General features: G+C 45.9%; 1 protein-coding gene across 3 annotated transcripts in view; it reads right to left on the bottom strand.

The window, feature by feature from the left end:
* Positions 1 to 240: 240 nt before the first annotated feature.
* Positions 241 to 15,339, bottom strand: part of LOC137412691 (uncharacterized) — an 85,852-nt gene continuing 70,753 nt past the window's right edge. For all 3 annotated transcript variants that reach the window (XM_068097976.2, XM_068097977.2, XM_078780868.1), the window contains exon 14: positions 241 to 1,476. In XM_068097976.2, the coding sequence (XP_067954077.2) occupies positions 535 to 1,476 (942 nt within the window). In that variant the 3' untranslated portion in view covers positions 241 to 534. The remainder of the gene's footprint in view (positions 1,477 to 15,339) is intronic.

The following is a 15,339-nucleotide window of genomic DNA, read 5'->3' as shown; positions in this document are numbered from 1 at the left end:
GCAATGCTGCACAGGAACAAAAACGGTTTGCTCATTCCAAGTCGATGAGCCGACAATGAATCAAATGGGCATCATGTAGTGGCACGACACGCGTTTCAATCCTCTAGCAGTTGCTTATAAATTGCTAGATAGGTGAGACACCATCCTAATAAGGATATAGATATAGCAACAACTAGTTTGCACTTATGTTGGCTGTAGAGCTAGCTTATCCTTTTGGGAAACAGTGATTAGAAGCACAAGTCAGTTACACAAGACATAATTTATTTAAAACAAAAAACAAATGCTTCACTAATCCTGAAATCTGCTGCTCTTCAAGATTTCTTCATCTACTTCATTTGTCTAAAGGGTTATAAAGTAAACAAAAAATATATATTTCTCCAATTGTATTGATCAACAAAGTCGCAAAAACGAGACAATGAACTTGTTTTCACAGCAGGATCGGAAGAGGAAAAGTTGCGATGTGTCATGGTGGAAATGAGGTTGATGAAAGGAGTGGTTGGTTTGGGAAGAAGGAGACAACCTTCACATCTCTTTTCAGTCATCTTTTATATATCTAATTTCTTTCTCTTGCCTGCCTCCATCTTCCTCCCCTTGAACCCCCACCTTTCTCTTCATTCCTCTTCGTTCTTTGCTCTCACACATTGAAATTATCGTGTGTGCTTTTCCTTTGCCTTTACTAAACATAGATCCACCTCCTCTGTTGTATCCAATCTCTTCTTCCGTCTCACTGTCCTCCAATATATGTATCTCACTTTCCTGAACACTCTTGCCCTTCGCAACACATTTATCTTCATCTTCCTTTTCTTGAGAAACTGTGCCTCGTTTGTTGTGCTTTTCTTCACTCTTCCTCCCTAAAAATTCATTTTGCCATCTCACTACCCCTTTTTTTGGCTCCCCCCCATCGATCATACACATTCCCGTCACCGCTCCATCGGCCACAGTCAATCTGGCAACATTCTCCCTCCATCTTCGCCATCGCACATCACTCTCTTTCGTCATGTCTCGCCAACTCCTCCATTTTTCATCACTCTCACTGTGTTTATTTCCCCCCTGCAATTTGGTTCGTGGATCGACATATCTCAACCTAAACCCTCCGTCTTCCCACCTCAAATCAGTCTCCCTCACGACATTTTTGTCTCCCTCTATCCTTTTCCCTTCTTCCCACCGAAACCAACCCGATTCACTCATACCTCGTATCCCTTCCCATCTAATTCTCTTTTTTTGTCTACTCACTGGCAAACTGCAATCCTCTGATGCGATGTTTTGCCTTTCAAATGACAATCGTCCTTCATTCTCTGTGCATGCGAGACTCTCCTCGTTTTCTGTGGAACTCCCTTCACCGACTCTTTCATCACGACCCATAGCAATGAGATCGGCGAGTGCAGGAGGAGAAGGAGGTGGAGACAGGTCATTGAGGGAAGTCAGAACACGATCAGACATATCCATTGGCATTGGGAGAACAACCGGAACAGGAAGCTGAGGGATGGCAGAAAAGACAAACAGTCAAGGAAAATAGCAGAAATGGCTCTCCAAGAAAATGACAATTCATCATGTTAATTAAAGAGCCGCAAATGAAATACATACAAAATAATAACGGAAGTTTTCAACTCTCCACCAACTTATTGCACAAGTAAAGTTATATACAACAGAAAGCCATTTGGCACATTCTCTTGTGCCATAAACACAACCCAATAACTTGATGTCAATTTATTTACCTTCGAAGTACCAACCCCATGCACCAGGAACTTAATCTATCTAAACATGCACATAGCTTTTCAAATTAACTTACCATATTTTTATATCATATTCCATCTGCTTGTATATCTCTCAACATCACTGCATTACATAAGTAGAAAGGCACTCTGTAGTGTGCATACCTCTGCCAGGCCAAATAGTTTACTTTTTGTCAGGCTGAACAGTTTACATTGTTTTTGAAGAACTGATAGGCCGGATCTGCATCCGGACATGAACCAAAATCTAATTGGCATGTTTTTGTCACCAAACCAACTCATCCACCAAGTTTTGTCATACATAACCCACCCACAATGATTTGATGTATTGTGCTATATATCGTTTTTGGCCGCATCTCTGAATTGTGAAGAATCACTTAAGAAATAAAACAAAATTCTCATATCCGGATCCAGATTTTCACCAGAATCTAATCGATTCATCCTCGTCACATAACCAACGTATCCAGTGTCCACCAAGTTTCCTCCGAATCGGTCCACAAATTTTGATATATTGTGGTGCTATATATAGTTTTGATCCTATCTTTCAATTATGAAGAATCACTTAGAAATGATAGTATCTGGGGATTCGGATCTTCATCAAAATTGAATCAACTCATGCTTGTCACACAGCGAACCTCTACACAACTTTTTGAGATATCCTACAAACAGACAGACAGACAGAGACAGCAGTGAAAACATAAAAGGTGCAAAAACCAATTCCCTTAACTACAGACCGATTAGCTTACGTCCAATCATCAGCAAGGTCATATAATCCATCATCACAGTTGACATGAAACCCTTCATTTTCACCAAAAAAACCTCATCTCAGATCACCAATTTAGTTTCAGACCAGGTCACTCCACCTTGGACATGCTGCTTTGACTGGATCAACAATGGATGGAGGCCCTCAATGTCAGACATGAGATTAGAGCAGTCTCTCTAGACAATATTTCATGCTTTCGATAATCTGGCATCCCGCCTTGCTCTTGAATATTCAGCATGTAGCTCTTAAAGGAATCCTTTCATCTCCTTTCCCTGTCAAGGTTGGAGTGCCCAAGGCAGGCTCCATCCTATTCCTAATCTTCATCAACGATCTCTCTGGAAAAACCTCTAACTATTTGCTGATGACTCCACCCTCTCCCATGACATCACTCATCCTTCAGTCAGGTACAGTCAGGTAGTCAGGTAGGCCGCAGCCTCTTCCCTCCATCTCCATAAGGACCATGTGGCAAACCCTTACATCTAATTTTTTTTTAACAATCCTTTTCTCAATGATGGTTTCAGATCACACTCAATATTTTGGGTTTCGTGATCAGCCACGACCTTTCTTGGACCACATTTACATGTTGGCCACCAAATCCATTCGCCGACTGGGCATCTTCCATCATAGAAAGTCCTTGCTTGGCAAACATGAACTCCTATCCACCTACAAGGCCTTCAGCCACAGCTTGATGGACTGCTCTCCCCCCTCTCAGCTGGTGCCCCTGCATCACACCTTGCTCAGCTGGTGCCCCTGCATCACACCTTGCTCAGCTGGACAGTGTGTAAACCAAGGCATTCACAATCATTGGAATCTCCCACAATGAAACCAAGTGTATGGGCCTATCACTTTCGGATCGCAGACAACACAATGGTCTCTCTTATATCGCCTCCTCTCTGGTCTTGCACAATCTCTTTTTGTGCATCGCTCCTTTCCGATGCCATCTCCAGGCATTGCAAAACGTCATTGCCAGGCACCGAAGGGGGCTCGGCAGTGACGCACGCTGAAAGCGAGTACTCAGTTTTCACTCTGCTTGTTTTCTTGTTTTCTTTCTTGTTTGTCCGGGCGATATCTCAGCAATCCTTTGAGCTAGGAAGCTGAAATTTCTGCACAATAGTGAGCAAGTACTTTGCCAAAAACGGTATTTTTTGCTTTTTGATTAATCAATTAATTGATGAGTTATTTAACTATTAGTGATTAATTAAGTACTGATACATTTACTTTCTCTTCTGACCATTATCTCAGGCACCTTTTGAGTTAGGAAGCTGATATTTGGACATGCCAATGACCAAGTGATTTGGCTGCAAAGGCTATTTTTGATTTATTGATTAATCAAGTAATCAATTAATCGATTATTTGATTAATGACTAAATTTTTATTTATTTACAGATTTGGATGAAATAGTGGTGGTTTATGTGTTCTATTAGCGAATTTATTAATTATTTTTTATTAGGTTTACTCTCCATGAAATGGAGTAACCTATTATTTCTGCACGAGTTTTTCTTCTTCTTCTTATTATTATTATTATTATTCCACCCTATTTTGCACCTCCGAAAACTTCATAATTAATGTTCTCAGCAACTGTTGGTCGGATTGACAGGAAATTTTAATCAAATGATCAGCTAGTCTCGTAGAATTTTTTTACTGCTAATTATGACGTCATAGGTCACGTGGTATGGGCGCCATCTTGTAACACACCTTCAACTTTGCCCCTCTGTATCTCAGAAACGGCTCAATGGAAAAATTTGAGGAATGGCTCATTTTAAAGAACTCTGCAATGGGAACAAAAAATGTTTATTGCGTATATTAAAAATGCTATGGATGGAGGCCCTCAATCCATAAAAAAAAATGTTTATATGTTTATACAAACATAGTAATATAAAAAATATGTTTATTGAGTATATTAAAAATGCTAACGTTAAGAGATTACAATTCATCAAACACAATTTTTCTCCCTCGAAAATGAGATTTTTTCCCCAGATGCTTAGGTAAAAAAAAACAGAATGCAAAACATTTCGAAGTCATACGTCACATGGTTCGGCCGCCATCTTGTTTTTCGTGAAAAACCACATAAACCCCTTTTTCTCCGCAACGGCTGAACGGATCGAGCCCAAACTTGGCATGCATATTCGCACACCCATGACAAACAAAAAAGTGGATGGGAGGGTTGTCCAGTCGGTCTTTTCGGAGAGACATCGTAAGAGCGAGATTTGTCAGGATTGAAAGACATGTTCCACTTGTTTGCCCAGTCTGTGATTTTGTCCAGGTCTGCAGAGAGTGAGGAGGCTGCAGACTGCCGATCTGAGGGATGAAGAATGGAGCGACAGAGAGTAGAGTCATCAGCAAAGAGATAGAGGATTTTCAAGAGAGTCAGAGAGATCATTGATGAAGACCAGAAAAAGCACAGGGCCCAGAACAATGCCTTGTGGAACTCCAGCCTGAACAGGAAGAGGAGATGAGAGAAACCCATTCAGGGCCACACGTTGACTACGACTAGAGAGGAAGTCCGCCAGCCATGCGTGGAGATTTCCATGGATACCAAAAGAGGAGAGTTTGGTGAGCAGAGCGGGGTGCCAGACCGTATCGAAGGCACGTGATATGTCAAGGGAGACTGCTCTAATTTCCTGTTTGGCATTGAGGACCTCCATCCATTGTTGAGAAAGCAGAAGCAGCATGTCCAGAGTCCAGACTCACTCACCGCAGGCAGACCTGTATCCAGGTCTGAAACCAAATTGATGATCAGAGATCAAGCCATTGGAGAAGAGGAAAGATTTCATATCTGAAGCAATGATGGATTCCATGACTTTGCTGATAATTGGGAGAAGGCTGATTGGTCTGTAGTTGCTGGGATCTGTTTTTGCACCTTTTTTGTGCAAAGCGGTGATGTTGGCAGATTTTCAAGCAGATGGAAGATGACCTTGAGCAAGAGAGAGGGTGAAGAGAACAGAGAGAGGGAGTGAAAGAGCGGAAGTACAGGATTTTAGGAGCCGTGGGCTGATGCCGTCAGGTCCAGTTGCAGAATCCGAGTCGAGGGTTGACAGAAACTTTTCCACCTTGTCAGGAGGAAAGGACACAGAGTCCAGGAGCAGCTGGGTACGACTGGGTACGGTGGGTACAGAGAGGGATGGGTTTGGGACACAAGATTTAGAGGCAAACACAGAGTTGAGGCTTTCAGCTTTTTCACGTGCGGAGTCAGCCGTGTGGCCATTTGAGGTGAGGGAGGGGATGGAGGGGGAACAAACACCAGAAACAGATTTGACCAGACGCCACCAGGATTTGGAAGAGGGAGACAGATAAGAGAGTTCGGTCCTGAGAACGGAGAGATATTGTTTCCTGGCTCTCCTGAGGGTGGACACGGACTTGTTTCGGGCTTTGTGAAAGGAAATGAGATTTCCTTCCGTTGGATTTGCTTTCCAGGAGACGAAAGCAAGTTGTTTCTGGGCAATAGCCTCACCACAAGATTCCGTGTACCATGGACGGGAGGAAGGGTATGACAACTGAAGGGTATGACAACTTAACTGATCTCTCCATACAGGTTGCTTCTGTCAAACCAGACATGATCTGCTTAACAGAAACTTTCCTCCTTCATGATGTCTCTGATTCCTTAGTATCTCTCCTGGGTTACTCCCTCCTCCGGTATGATAGACCTGAGCCTCGTCCTGGAGGTGGGGTTGCTATCTTTATCAAAAACTCTCTTCCTCACTCGCCCTGCACTGCACTCTCTCCACCTCACCCCCAGGAATACCTCTGGCTACGGCTGCCCCTTCGCTCCCACCTCTTGTTCATATGTGTGTTGTACCGTCCACCAAACAGTGATGACTCCATCTGCATCTCGCTGTCTGATAATATGGACCAACTTCTATCTACTCATCCCAACTCTCTCTTCCTCATACTGTATGTGGTGATTTCAACTGTCATCATGCCAGTTGGCTGGGTGTGGGTACCTCTCTCACCAGCCATGGCTCCTCAGCAAAGGACTTCTGTGACTCACTGGGACTGACACAATCTGTCAATTTCCCGACCCGGATCTCAGTCAACGGAGCATCTTCTCTTCTGGACTTGGTTATGACAAACTTCCCTGAAAATGTCTGCTGCTCTTCTTCTGCTCCAATCGGATCATCTGATCATGTCCTTGTTAAAGTGGACATCTCTCTGACCATCCTCAAAGAGCCTGCTCAGCGTCGACGAGTCTGGCATTTCACTCAGGCCAACTGGCACGGTCTTCAAGCAGCCATCAATCATCTGGACTGGTCTCTCATCCCTACCACCTCTGACATCAACTCATCCTGGGAATTCTTCCAAAGTGAATTGCTCTCTCTCATGCACAGATTTATCCCATCTCGTCTTCAGTTGTCATACCCTTCCTCCCGTCCATGGTACACGGAATCTTGTGGTGAGGCTGTTGCCCAGAAACAACTTGCCTTCGTCTCCTGGAAAGCAAATCCAACGGAAGGAAATCTCATTTCCTTTCACAAAGCCCGAAACAAGTGTGTCCCCACCCTCAGGAGAGCCAGGAAACAATATCTCTCCGTTCTCAAGACCGAACTCTCTTATCTGTCTCCCTCTTCCAAATCCTGGTGGCGTCTGGTCAAATCCGTTTCTGGTGTTTGTTCCCCCTCCATCCCCTCCCTTACCTCAAACGGCTACACAGCTGACTCAGCACATGAAAAAGCTGAATGCCTCAACTCTGTGTTTGCCTCTAAATCTTGTGTCCCAAACCCATCCCTCTCTGTACCCACCACACCCAGTCGTACCCAGCTGCTCCTGGACTCCGTGTCCTTTCCTCCTGACAAGGTGGAAAAGTTTCTGTCAACCCTCGACTCTGATTCTGCAACTGGACCCGACGGCATCAGCCCACGGGTCCTAAACTCCTGCTCTACCGCTCTATCTCACCCTCTCTCTGTTCTCTTCACCCTCTCTTTTGCTCAAGATCAACTGCCATCTGCTTCGAAATCAGCCAACATCACCGCTTTGCACAAAAAAGGTGCAAAAACAGATCCTAGCAACTACAGACCAATCAGCCTTCTCCCAATTATCAGCAAAGTCATGGAATCCATCATTGCTTCAGATATGAAATCTTTCCTCTTCTCCAATGGCTTGATCTCTGATCATCAATTTGGTTTCAGACCAGGTCACTCTACTCTGGACATGCTGCTTCTGCTGTCTCAACAATGGATGGAGGTCCTCAATGCCAAACAGGAAATTAGAGCTGTCTCCCTCGACATATCACGTGCCTTCGATACGGTCTGGCACCCCGCTCTGCTCACCAAACTCTCCTCCTTTGGTATCCATGGAAATCTCCACGCATGGCTGGCGGACTTCCTCTCTAGTCGTCATCAACGTGTGGCCCTGAATGGGTTTCTCTCATCTCCCCTTCCTGTTCAGGCTGGAGTTCCCCAAGGCAGTGTTCTGGGCCCTGTGCTTTTTCTGGTCTTCATCAATGATCTCTCTGACTCTCTTGAAAATCCTCTCTATCTCTTTGCTGATGACTCCACTCTCTGCCGCTCCATTCCTCTTCCCTCAGATCGGCAGTCTGCAGCCTCCTCACTCTCTGAAGACTTGGACAAAATCACAGACTGGTCAAACAAGTGGAACATGTCTTTCAATCCTGACAAATCTCACACTCTTACTATGTCTCTCCAAAAAGATCGACTGGACAACCCTCCCATCTAGTTTCTCAACAATCCTCTCCAAGAAGTTCTGTCGCTCAAGCTTTTGGGTCTCACTATCTGCCATGATCTTTCCTGGGAAAACCACATTTCAAATCTGGCCTCCAAAGCCAGTCGCCGACTGGGCATCCTCCGTCGTGCGAAGTCCTTCCTTGGCACACCTGAGCTCCTCACCACATACAAGGCTTTCATCTGCAGCTCAATGGAATACTGCTCTCCCCTCTGGGCTGGTGCTCCTGCCTCACACCGAGCTCGTCTTCACGCTGTTGAAACCAAAGCATTCAGAATCATTGGAATCTCCCGCGATGAAGCTAACTCCAAGGGCCTCTCACTCACTCACCGCAGGCAGGTTGGTGGCCTTTCCGTCTTCTACCGACTCCTCTCTGGCCTTGCCCCCCCAGCTCTCTCTGGGCTCTGTCCCGCAAATATTCCTACAGGTCGCACAAGATCTGCCTGCAACCCTCTTATGGTCAAACTGCCAAAATCAAGACTCTCTGCTCACCTTCACTCCTTCATTCCTCTTTTCTCCTGCCTCTGGAACAAACTCCCTCACTCTCTTCAATCCCACTCCACCCTCCAGGTCTTTAAAACAGCTGTTCACCACCATCTCTTATCTTCCCCCATCCAAAACCTTGATCTTTTCTACCCCCGCTAATTTCACCCCAATTCCACTTTTTTGAAATACCAACTTCTGTCCTGGAAGTCCTTGGTGTCCTTGTGTTTTATACTTCTCCCTCCTTCCTACGCCTCCTCCCCCCAAGCCCTCTCCCTTCCACACATCTCCCTGCTCTCAAATGTTGTGTTTGTGTGCTTCCCCTTCTCTCCCCATCTGTCTTCCGCTCCCTCTTTTTATATATTTTGTTTGTCCGATTGATTTGTTTGTGAAGTAAATGTTAGCTCTTTCACGAGCCTCGATTCAGTATACAAAAAAAAAGAAAAAAGTTTGAACGAAGGCCCCGGATGTTTGAGGTCCATACCGTTAATGAAGAGGAAGGGGGAGCATCGGATACAGAACAGGGGGGAGGAGGGGTAGGGTAAGATGTGGAAGAGGTGGAAGAGGTAGGGAGAGCTGTTGAAGGTGTGTCAGAGATTTCAGAATAGCTCGGAGAAAGGGAAGGATGGGGCGGACAAAAGGTTTGATGGTGATTGGGTGAGGCACAATGAGGTGTTATTTGAGGAGGGGGAAGAGCGAGGCAGAAGGTTGGGGGAGATGGAGGTGAGAGTTGGAAGGGGGAAGAAGCGGGGAGGACGCTTTGAGGAGTTCCAGAGGGCGATGGAGAAGGCCCTGTCCCCCCAGGATCTGAATTTAGTCCGGATGGGGGGGGGGGGGGGGGGGGAGTGGTCAGGAGGTTGGTTCCAGCAGAGAGATATGGGGGAGATTTGGAGGGGAAGGGTGAGGCAGGAGTCTAGGAGGGGAGGGGTGAGGGGGAGTCTTGTCTTGGAGGGGAGGGGTGAGGGGGTAGTTTAGGAGGGAGGGGGCAAGGGGGGAGATTTGAAAGGGATGGGTGATGGGGAGGATTAGGAGGGGAGGGGAAAGGGGGAAGATTTGAAAGGGATGGGTGATGGGGAAGATTTGGAGGGGAGGGGTGATGGGGAAGATTTGGAGGGGAGGGGTGAGATTTGATTTTAGAAAGTGTACGATTAATGGGAAACGAACATTTATTGCAAAATGAGTTTCTTGTGACCTTCGAGTTAAAAATACGTTTAAGGACGCTGGATGGAGGATGGAGTGCAGGAGAGTTTAGGGAATGTAGAAAAAAGGCACTATAGGAGATGGAATTTTTTTTTGGGATGAATAGATTTGGTGAGCAAGTCGAAAGCAGCCCTTTAAAGAAGAAGAAAAAGGTGTTATAATATATGACGGAATACATAACTTGAGGGGAAAGTGTAAACATTGAAGGTTAATAAAAATGAAAACTATCTGGGGAAATGGGGTAGAAACACGTGGTCGAAGAACGAACGAACGAATAAGAATGAATAAACGAATGAGAAGAGAGAAGGAAATGTTTTTGTTTTTTTGAGTTGAGATTTACACAAGGAAGTATTATATAGCCCAGCGGCTAAGTCGAAAAATATTTCACTGTGGAGAAATTATGAAACTTTGCAGACAGGTGGAGGACCCCAGTAGGAACATTTTTCGATTAGGACCCAACTCTGAAACGCCCCCTGGTGGCCGCCATCTTGAATTTCAGAATGGCCACCAGATTTGATATATATTTGCCTATAACTTCGAAACTAAAGCAGATAGAAATACGATTGCAGTGGCTACCCCCCCATGACAATTTGGGTGAACAGGTGATCAGTTAGCACCCCATATGATTTTACTTAGCACCCCATATTATTTCAGTGCTGCCATCTGTTTGCATTAGTTTAGGTTAAGACAGAAGATTTCCTTTTTTATGCAAGAAAGTTATTTGCAGACATCAAAGTTCGTTATCATTATTGTATTAACACATGTTTTCTTTTACAGGTGGAAAACCATAAACCATGTCCAGGTCATTCAAGATCGTTCCTTCAGCATCAACAGACAGCTCATCAAAGGCAGGAGGTACACCTGACTTCAACTGGAGCATCTGTGTCCTTTGCCAAAGGAAAACCCAGGACCCCCTTGTTGTACCTGACAGAGGAAAGCGGCTTACGAAAGGAATGGGATACCGGACACTCGCCCAAGAACTAAATAACGCTAAGGATGCTGGCTACAACCCATTGAAAATTGATTTCACTAATCTAGATGATGGGACTGGCATTGAGCAAACACTACGTGCACATCAGGCTTGCTGGCATAAACTTTGTAAAAATGAATATTGTGAACTGAAGTTAGATAGATGGAGAAAGCGTAAGGTAGCCTGTGACGATGAACCTGAAGCATCTCCCACAAAAACTAGGAGAATGAGTGCAGATAAGCGTACCGCAAGCAAAAAGGACATGTGTCTGTTCTGTGACAGTAGTGAAGGTGAACTCCATGCTGCGTCAACCTTTGCGATTGACAGTAAGACAATATGCGATTCAACTTAGGGACTCATGTTTGCTCAGAAAACTTGCTGGTGGGGATCTGGTGGCTCTCGAGGCCAAGTATCACAAAGCCTGTATGACAAAACTGTTTCATGATGCGAGGGCTGCACAAAAATCCTGTGAGGAATCGCCCACTTCCTCATTTCATAGTATAGCACTGGCAGAACTTATAGCTCACATAGAAGAAGCCAGTAATTCGCAAGACACTGCTCCCGTCTTCCGTTTAGCCGACCTGGCTGAGACATACAACCAACGTCTGGTTGATCTTGGGATGGATCCTGAGGTTCAAGTAAACAGAACACGCTTAAAGGAAAGACTCTTGCAGAAGAACTGTCCACATCTGACGGCCACAAAGCATGGCCGCGAAATCCTCTTCGTAGTTTACCGTGATATTGGAGACGCGGTAGTTAGAGCTTGTGACATTGATTCAGATATCATGTGCTTGGCAAAAGCGGCAACAATTGTTCGTAAGGATATTTTCGAACACTCTTACGTCTGCAATGGGAAATTAAACCGTGATGAACAGGTGAGATCTGTACCAAACGTGCTGCTAGCCTTCGTGAGCATGCTGCTTGAGGGGCCAAACATAAGGGACCAAATAGAACGGACAACGTGCCAGCGAAATGCTGGATTAACAATTGCCCAGCTGCTTGTCTTTAAGTGTGAAACATGCCAGACATCAACGTTCTGCTGTCCGACACAACAGATCACAGGAAACACCTCTCCCAATTTATGTTGGCTTAAAGATGCATTCAGAGACTAGGAAGCGTGAACTTGTGGATCGGTTCCATGGTTTGGGGCTCTGCATTTCCTATGATCGTTTGCTGAGGTTATCGTCTGGTGTAGCAAATCGTCTGTGCAAACAGTATGAAGAGGATGGTGTGGTCTGTCCACCACAGCTTCAGAAGGGCGTTTTCACCACAAGCTGACAACATAGACCATAACCCAAGCTCAATTTCGGCAAAAGACTCCTTTCACGGGACTGCTCATTCCCTCTGTCAGCATCCAGATGCGACTAATTCTGGTCTATCTCGCCTCGGCACCTCCATGTTTGATGACGATTCGAGCCAGGCGAAATACGTTCAGCAACTCCCATTGGAGTACACAAGTGTACCTGCTGCACAACCTCTCCCAAAGGATGCTCATGTTCCGATCTCTTATGGGCCTGTCAGGCCACCTACAGATGAATTACTGAAGAAGGACCGTAAATTAGAGTACAAGTGGTTGGAACAACAGATGGAGCTTTGCCAAAAGGAAACGCTTGGTGCGACCGATTATCCATCCTGGGCAGCCTACCCAATCCAATTCCAATCCAATCAAGATATTCCAATCAAGAGGAACCTCCGAATCCTAAGGCAAACATTTCGTTGCTCCCTCTCTTCCGAGAAAAGTCCAACACCATGGCAATGATCTCGCACATTATGAACAACAATGCTGCTGCAACAGATTTCCTCAATCCTGGTCAGACGCCAGTCCTCACAATGGATCAACCGCTATACACCATAGGGAAGCAGCTCCAATGGCAGTTTCCTGACTTGTATGGTGAAGACAAGTACGTAATTGTACTTGGGGGGGCTGCATACAGAAATGGCTGCGTTGAGGACCATTGGCGATATTGATGGAAGCGGGTGGACAGAGGCTTTGGCACAGGCCGACATTGCGAGTGCAGGCACCTGTGAAGGATTCCTTCGAGCATCCCATGTGACCAAAACCCGCAGGGCACATCAGGTTACTGCCGCAGCTTTGTATCAGTTACAGCAAAAAGGCCTATTCGGATTTTAAACCGACGGAAAACACAGACCATCATGATGGTGAACCTGACCCAATCGAGTTCACCGAGTGGTGTGCCGGGAGGTCCGATAAGTACCCACAGTTTCATTTTTGGCAGACGGTGTTAGATTTTGAACTGACAATCTTCCAATTCGTAAGGTCCTTGCGAGTGGCTGATTTTGACATGTACATTGCATCACAAGCAGATTTAGTACCGTGGTTCTTTGCATTGGACATGACAAACTATGCCCGCTGGCTACCAGTTCATGTGCGAAACATGTCCAATTTGCAGGATAAGTGTCCGGATGTCCATCGTGAGTTCAAGCATGGAGGATTCACTTCAAACAAGACAGGTCGACCGTTCTCGGCTATTTCGTTGGACCAAGCACACGAGCAGGTTAACGCACTCGTTAAGGGGGACGGCGGAGCTGTTGGTCTTACGGAAAACCCTGGAGCGCTTAGGAGATGGATGGTTGCTGGACCTGAAATAGCAAGACTAGTTGGAGAGTTTGAGGATGGTTTCGACGACGCCGGGGCATCCATGACACCTGCTTGCCACCATGAACAGACGAAAAGCATCCAGGAGAAATTTGTTGAAGATGTACGATCATTGGTTGCCACAATTGAAGAAATGGGCAACCCTTTCATGGAAGATAGTATGGACTTGCTGAATATCAATTCCAAAGTCATCATGCCAGAAAAAGTGGTGAAAGCCATGAGGAACGTCAATGCGCTGGGAAAGTCAAAATATGATGAATTTGTGGAAGAGCGTTTCAAGTCCAATTCGAAGTCAATTGGAGACACCATTTCCCGCAACAATGTGGCTGTGTTCAGCAAGCCTGGTGTGCAAAAGACAAAGGCAACAGGAAAGTTGACCGAGCTGAAGAATGACAGGGCTCTGTTCTCAAGGTTGTCCATTGCTAGTCAAAAGAGAGAAGGAGATATCGATAAATTCTTCAGGCACGAAAACCAGTCTAGTCCACCGTCACTCTCAAGTGGAGGTCAGATGAGACAAGGTGACAAGCATCAGCTTCTGGACTGTCTCAATGGTGTGATGACCGATGATGGTACGGCCTTGGTGGTTGATGCTAAAGTTCTTGATGGCCCTGCTGTTGTCCACTTTCTACAGCCTGGTACCTGTGCCACCTTCGAAGATTACACCCAAGATATCTTTATCCCCTATGTGGTTAGGGAACTGGGGAATGCTAAAAGAAAAAAAAAACCCACCTTTAGAGGCCATTTTTCCCCGCAAGCGGGGGTTGGCCTTTTTCGGGAACTGTGGTTGTTGTTGTTTTTCGGTCCCCTTTTTGAAGCAATGTTTTACGGCCGGATGCCCTTCCTGACGCCAACCCTTTTTGCCGCCTTTAACGACAAGCAGGGAATTACCAGTGAACTGGTACTCAAATTTGCCGACCTCGGAAGGATGACAGGCTGAGTCAACCCCCCTGGCGTTAATTCAGCGATTGACCGGGATTCGAACCCAGGATCCTAGGATCCTAAGCCGGCACCCTAGCCGCTAGCCCAACACCAGGGATCTGTCTAGTGAAACACCTGTCTAGTGTCTGTCTAGTGTCTGTCTAGGAACTGGGGAATGCTAGTCGCATTGATATTGTTTGGGGTGTCTATCAGTCGGACAGCTTGAAAAACGCAACGAGAGAGAAAAGGGGCTGTGGTACAAGACGCCGAGTGACTTCCTCAACACGAATTCCAGGTAACTGGCCAAGCTTTCTCCAAAACAGCGACAACAAACATGAGCTATTCCTGTTTCTTGCCCAGAAATGTGTGAACTACCAAATGGCAGGTGACAAGCTCATCTACAGCACTGTGGATGACAAAGTTGTGTGCTCTTCCAAAGACGCCATCAATGCAGCTCTTGCCCCTTGCTCACACGAGGAAGCAGACTCGAGGATCTTTGTTCATGTCATTGACATGGTTCGGCATGGACATACAAAAGTGATGATCCGCACTGTGGACACTGATGTAGTGGTGATTGCAATTGCTCACTTCTTGAACATTGGCCTCAAGGAACTTTGGGTTGCCTTTGGAACTGGTAAGAAGTACAGGCACATCGCAGTACACCAAATCGTCGCTAACATAGGACCAGAGAAGTCCAAGGCTCTGACATTTTTCCATGCGTTTACTGGCTGCGATATGGGTGGTGTCCTTCTTCGCAAACCATGGAAAGAAGTCTGCATGGCAGGCATGGCAGGCATATCCAGATGCTACAGAAGCATTTGGGACATTGTGTTCACAACCAGATGAGGTGCCGAGTACTGTCATGGACATCCTGGAACGATTTGTTGTGTTGCTGTACGACCGTACATGTGAACTTCAGGATGTGGATGCTGCACGGCGATACCTGTTCTCTAAGAGGTCAAGGGAGATTGAGAATATACCT

Source organism: Myxine glutinosa, chromosome 6 (genome assembly GCF_964187855.1).
Source record: "Myxine glutinosa chromosome 6, kmMyxGlut1.1, whole genome shotgun sequence".
Classification (NCBI taxonomy): domain Eukaryota; kingdom Metazoa; phylum Chordata; class Myxini; order Myxiniformes; family Myxinidae; genus Myxine; species Myxine glutinosa.
Note: the sequence above shows the minus strand (reverse complement) of the source record. Positions and strands in the feature narration are given on the sequence as shown.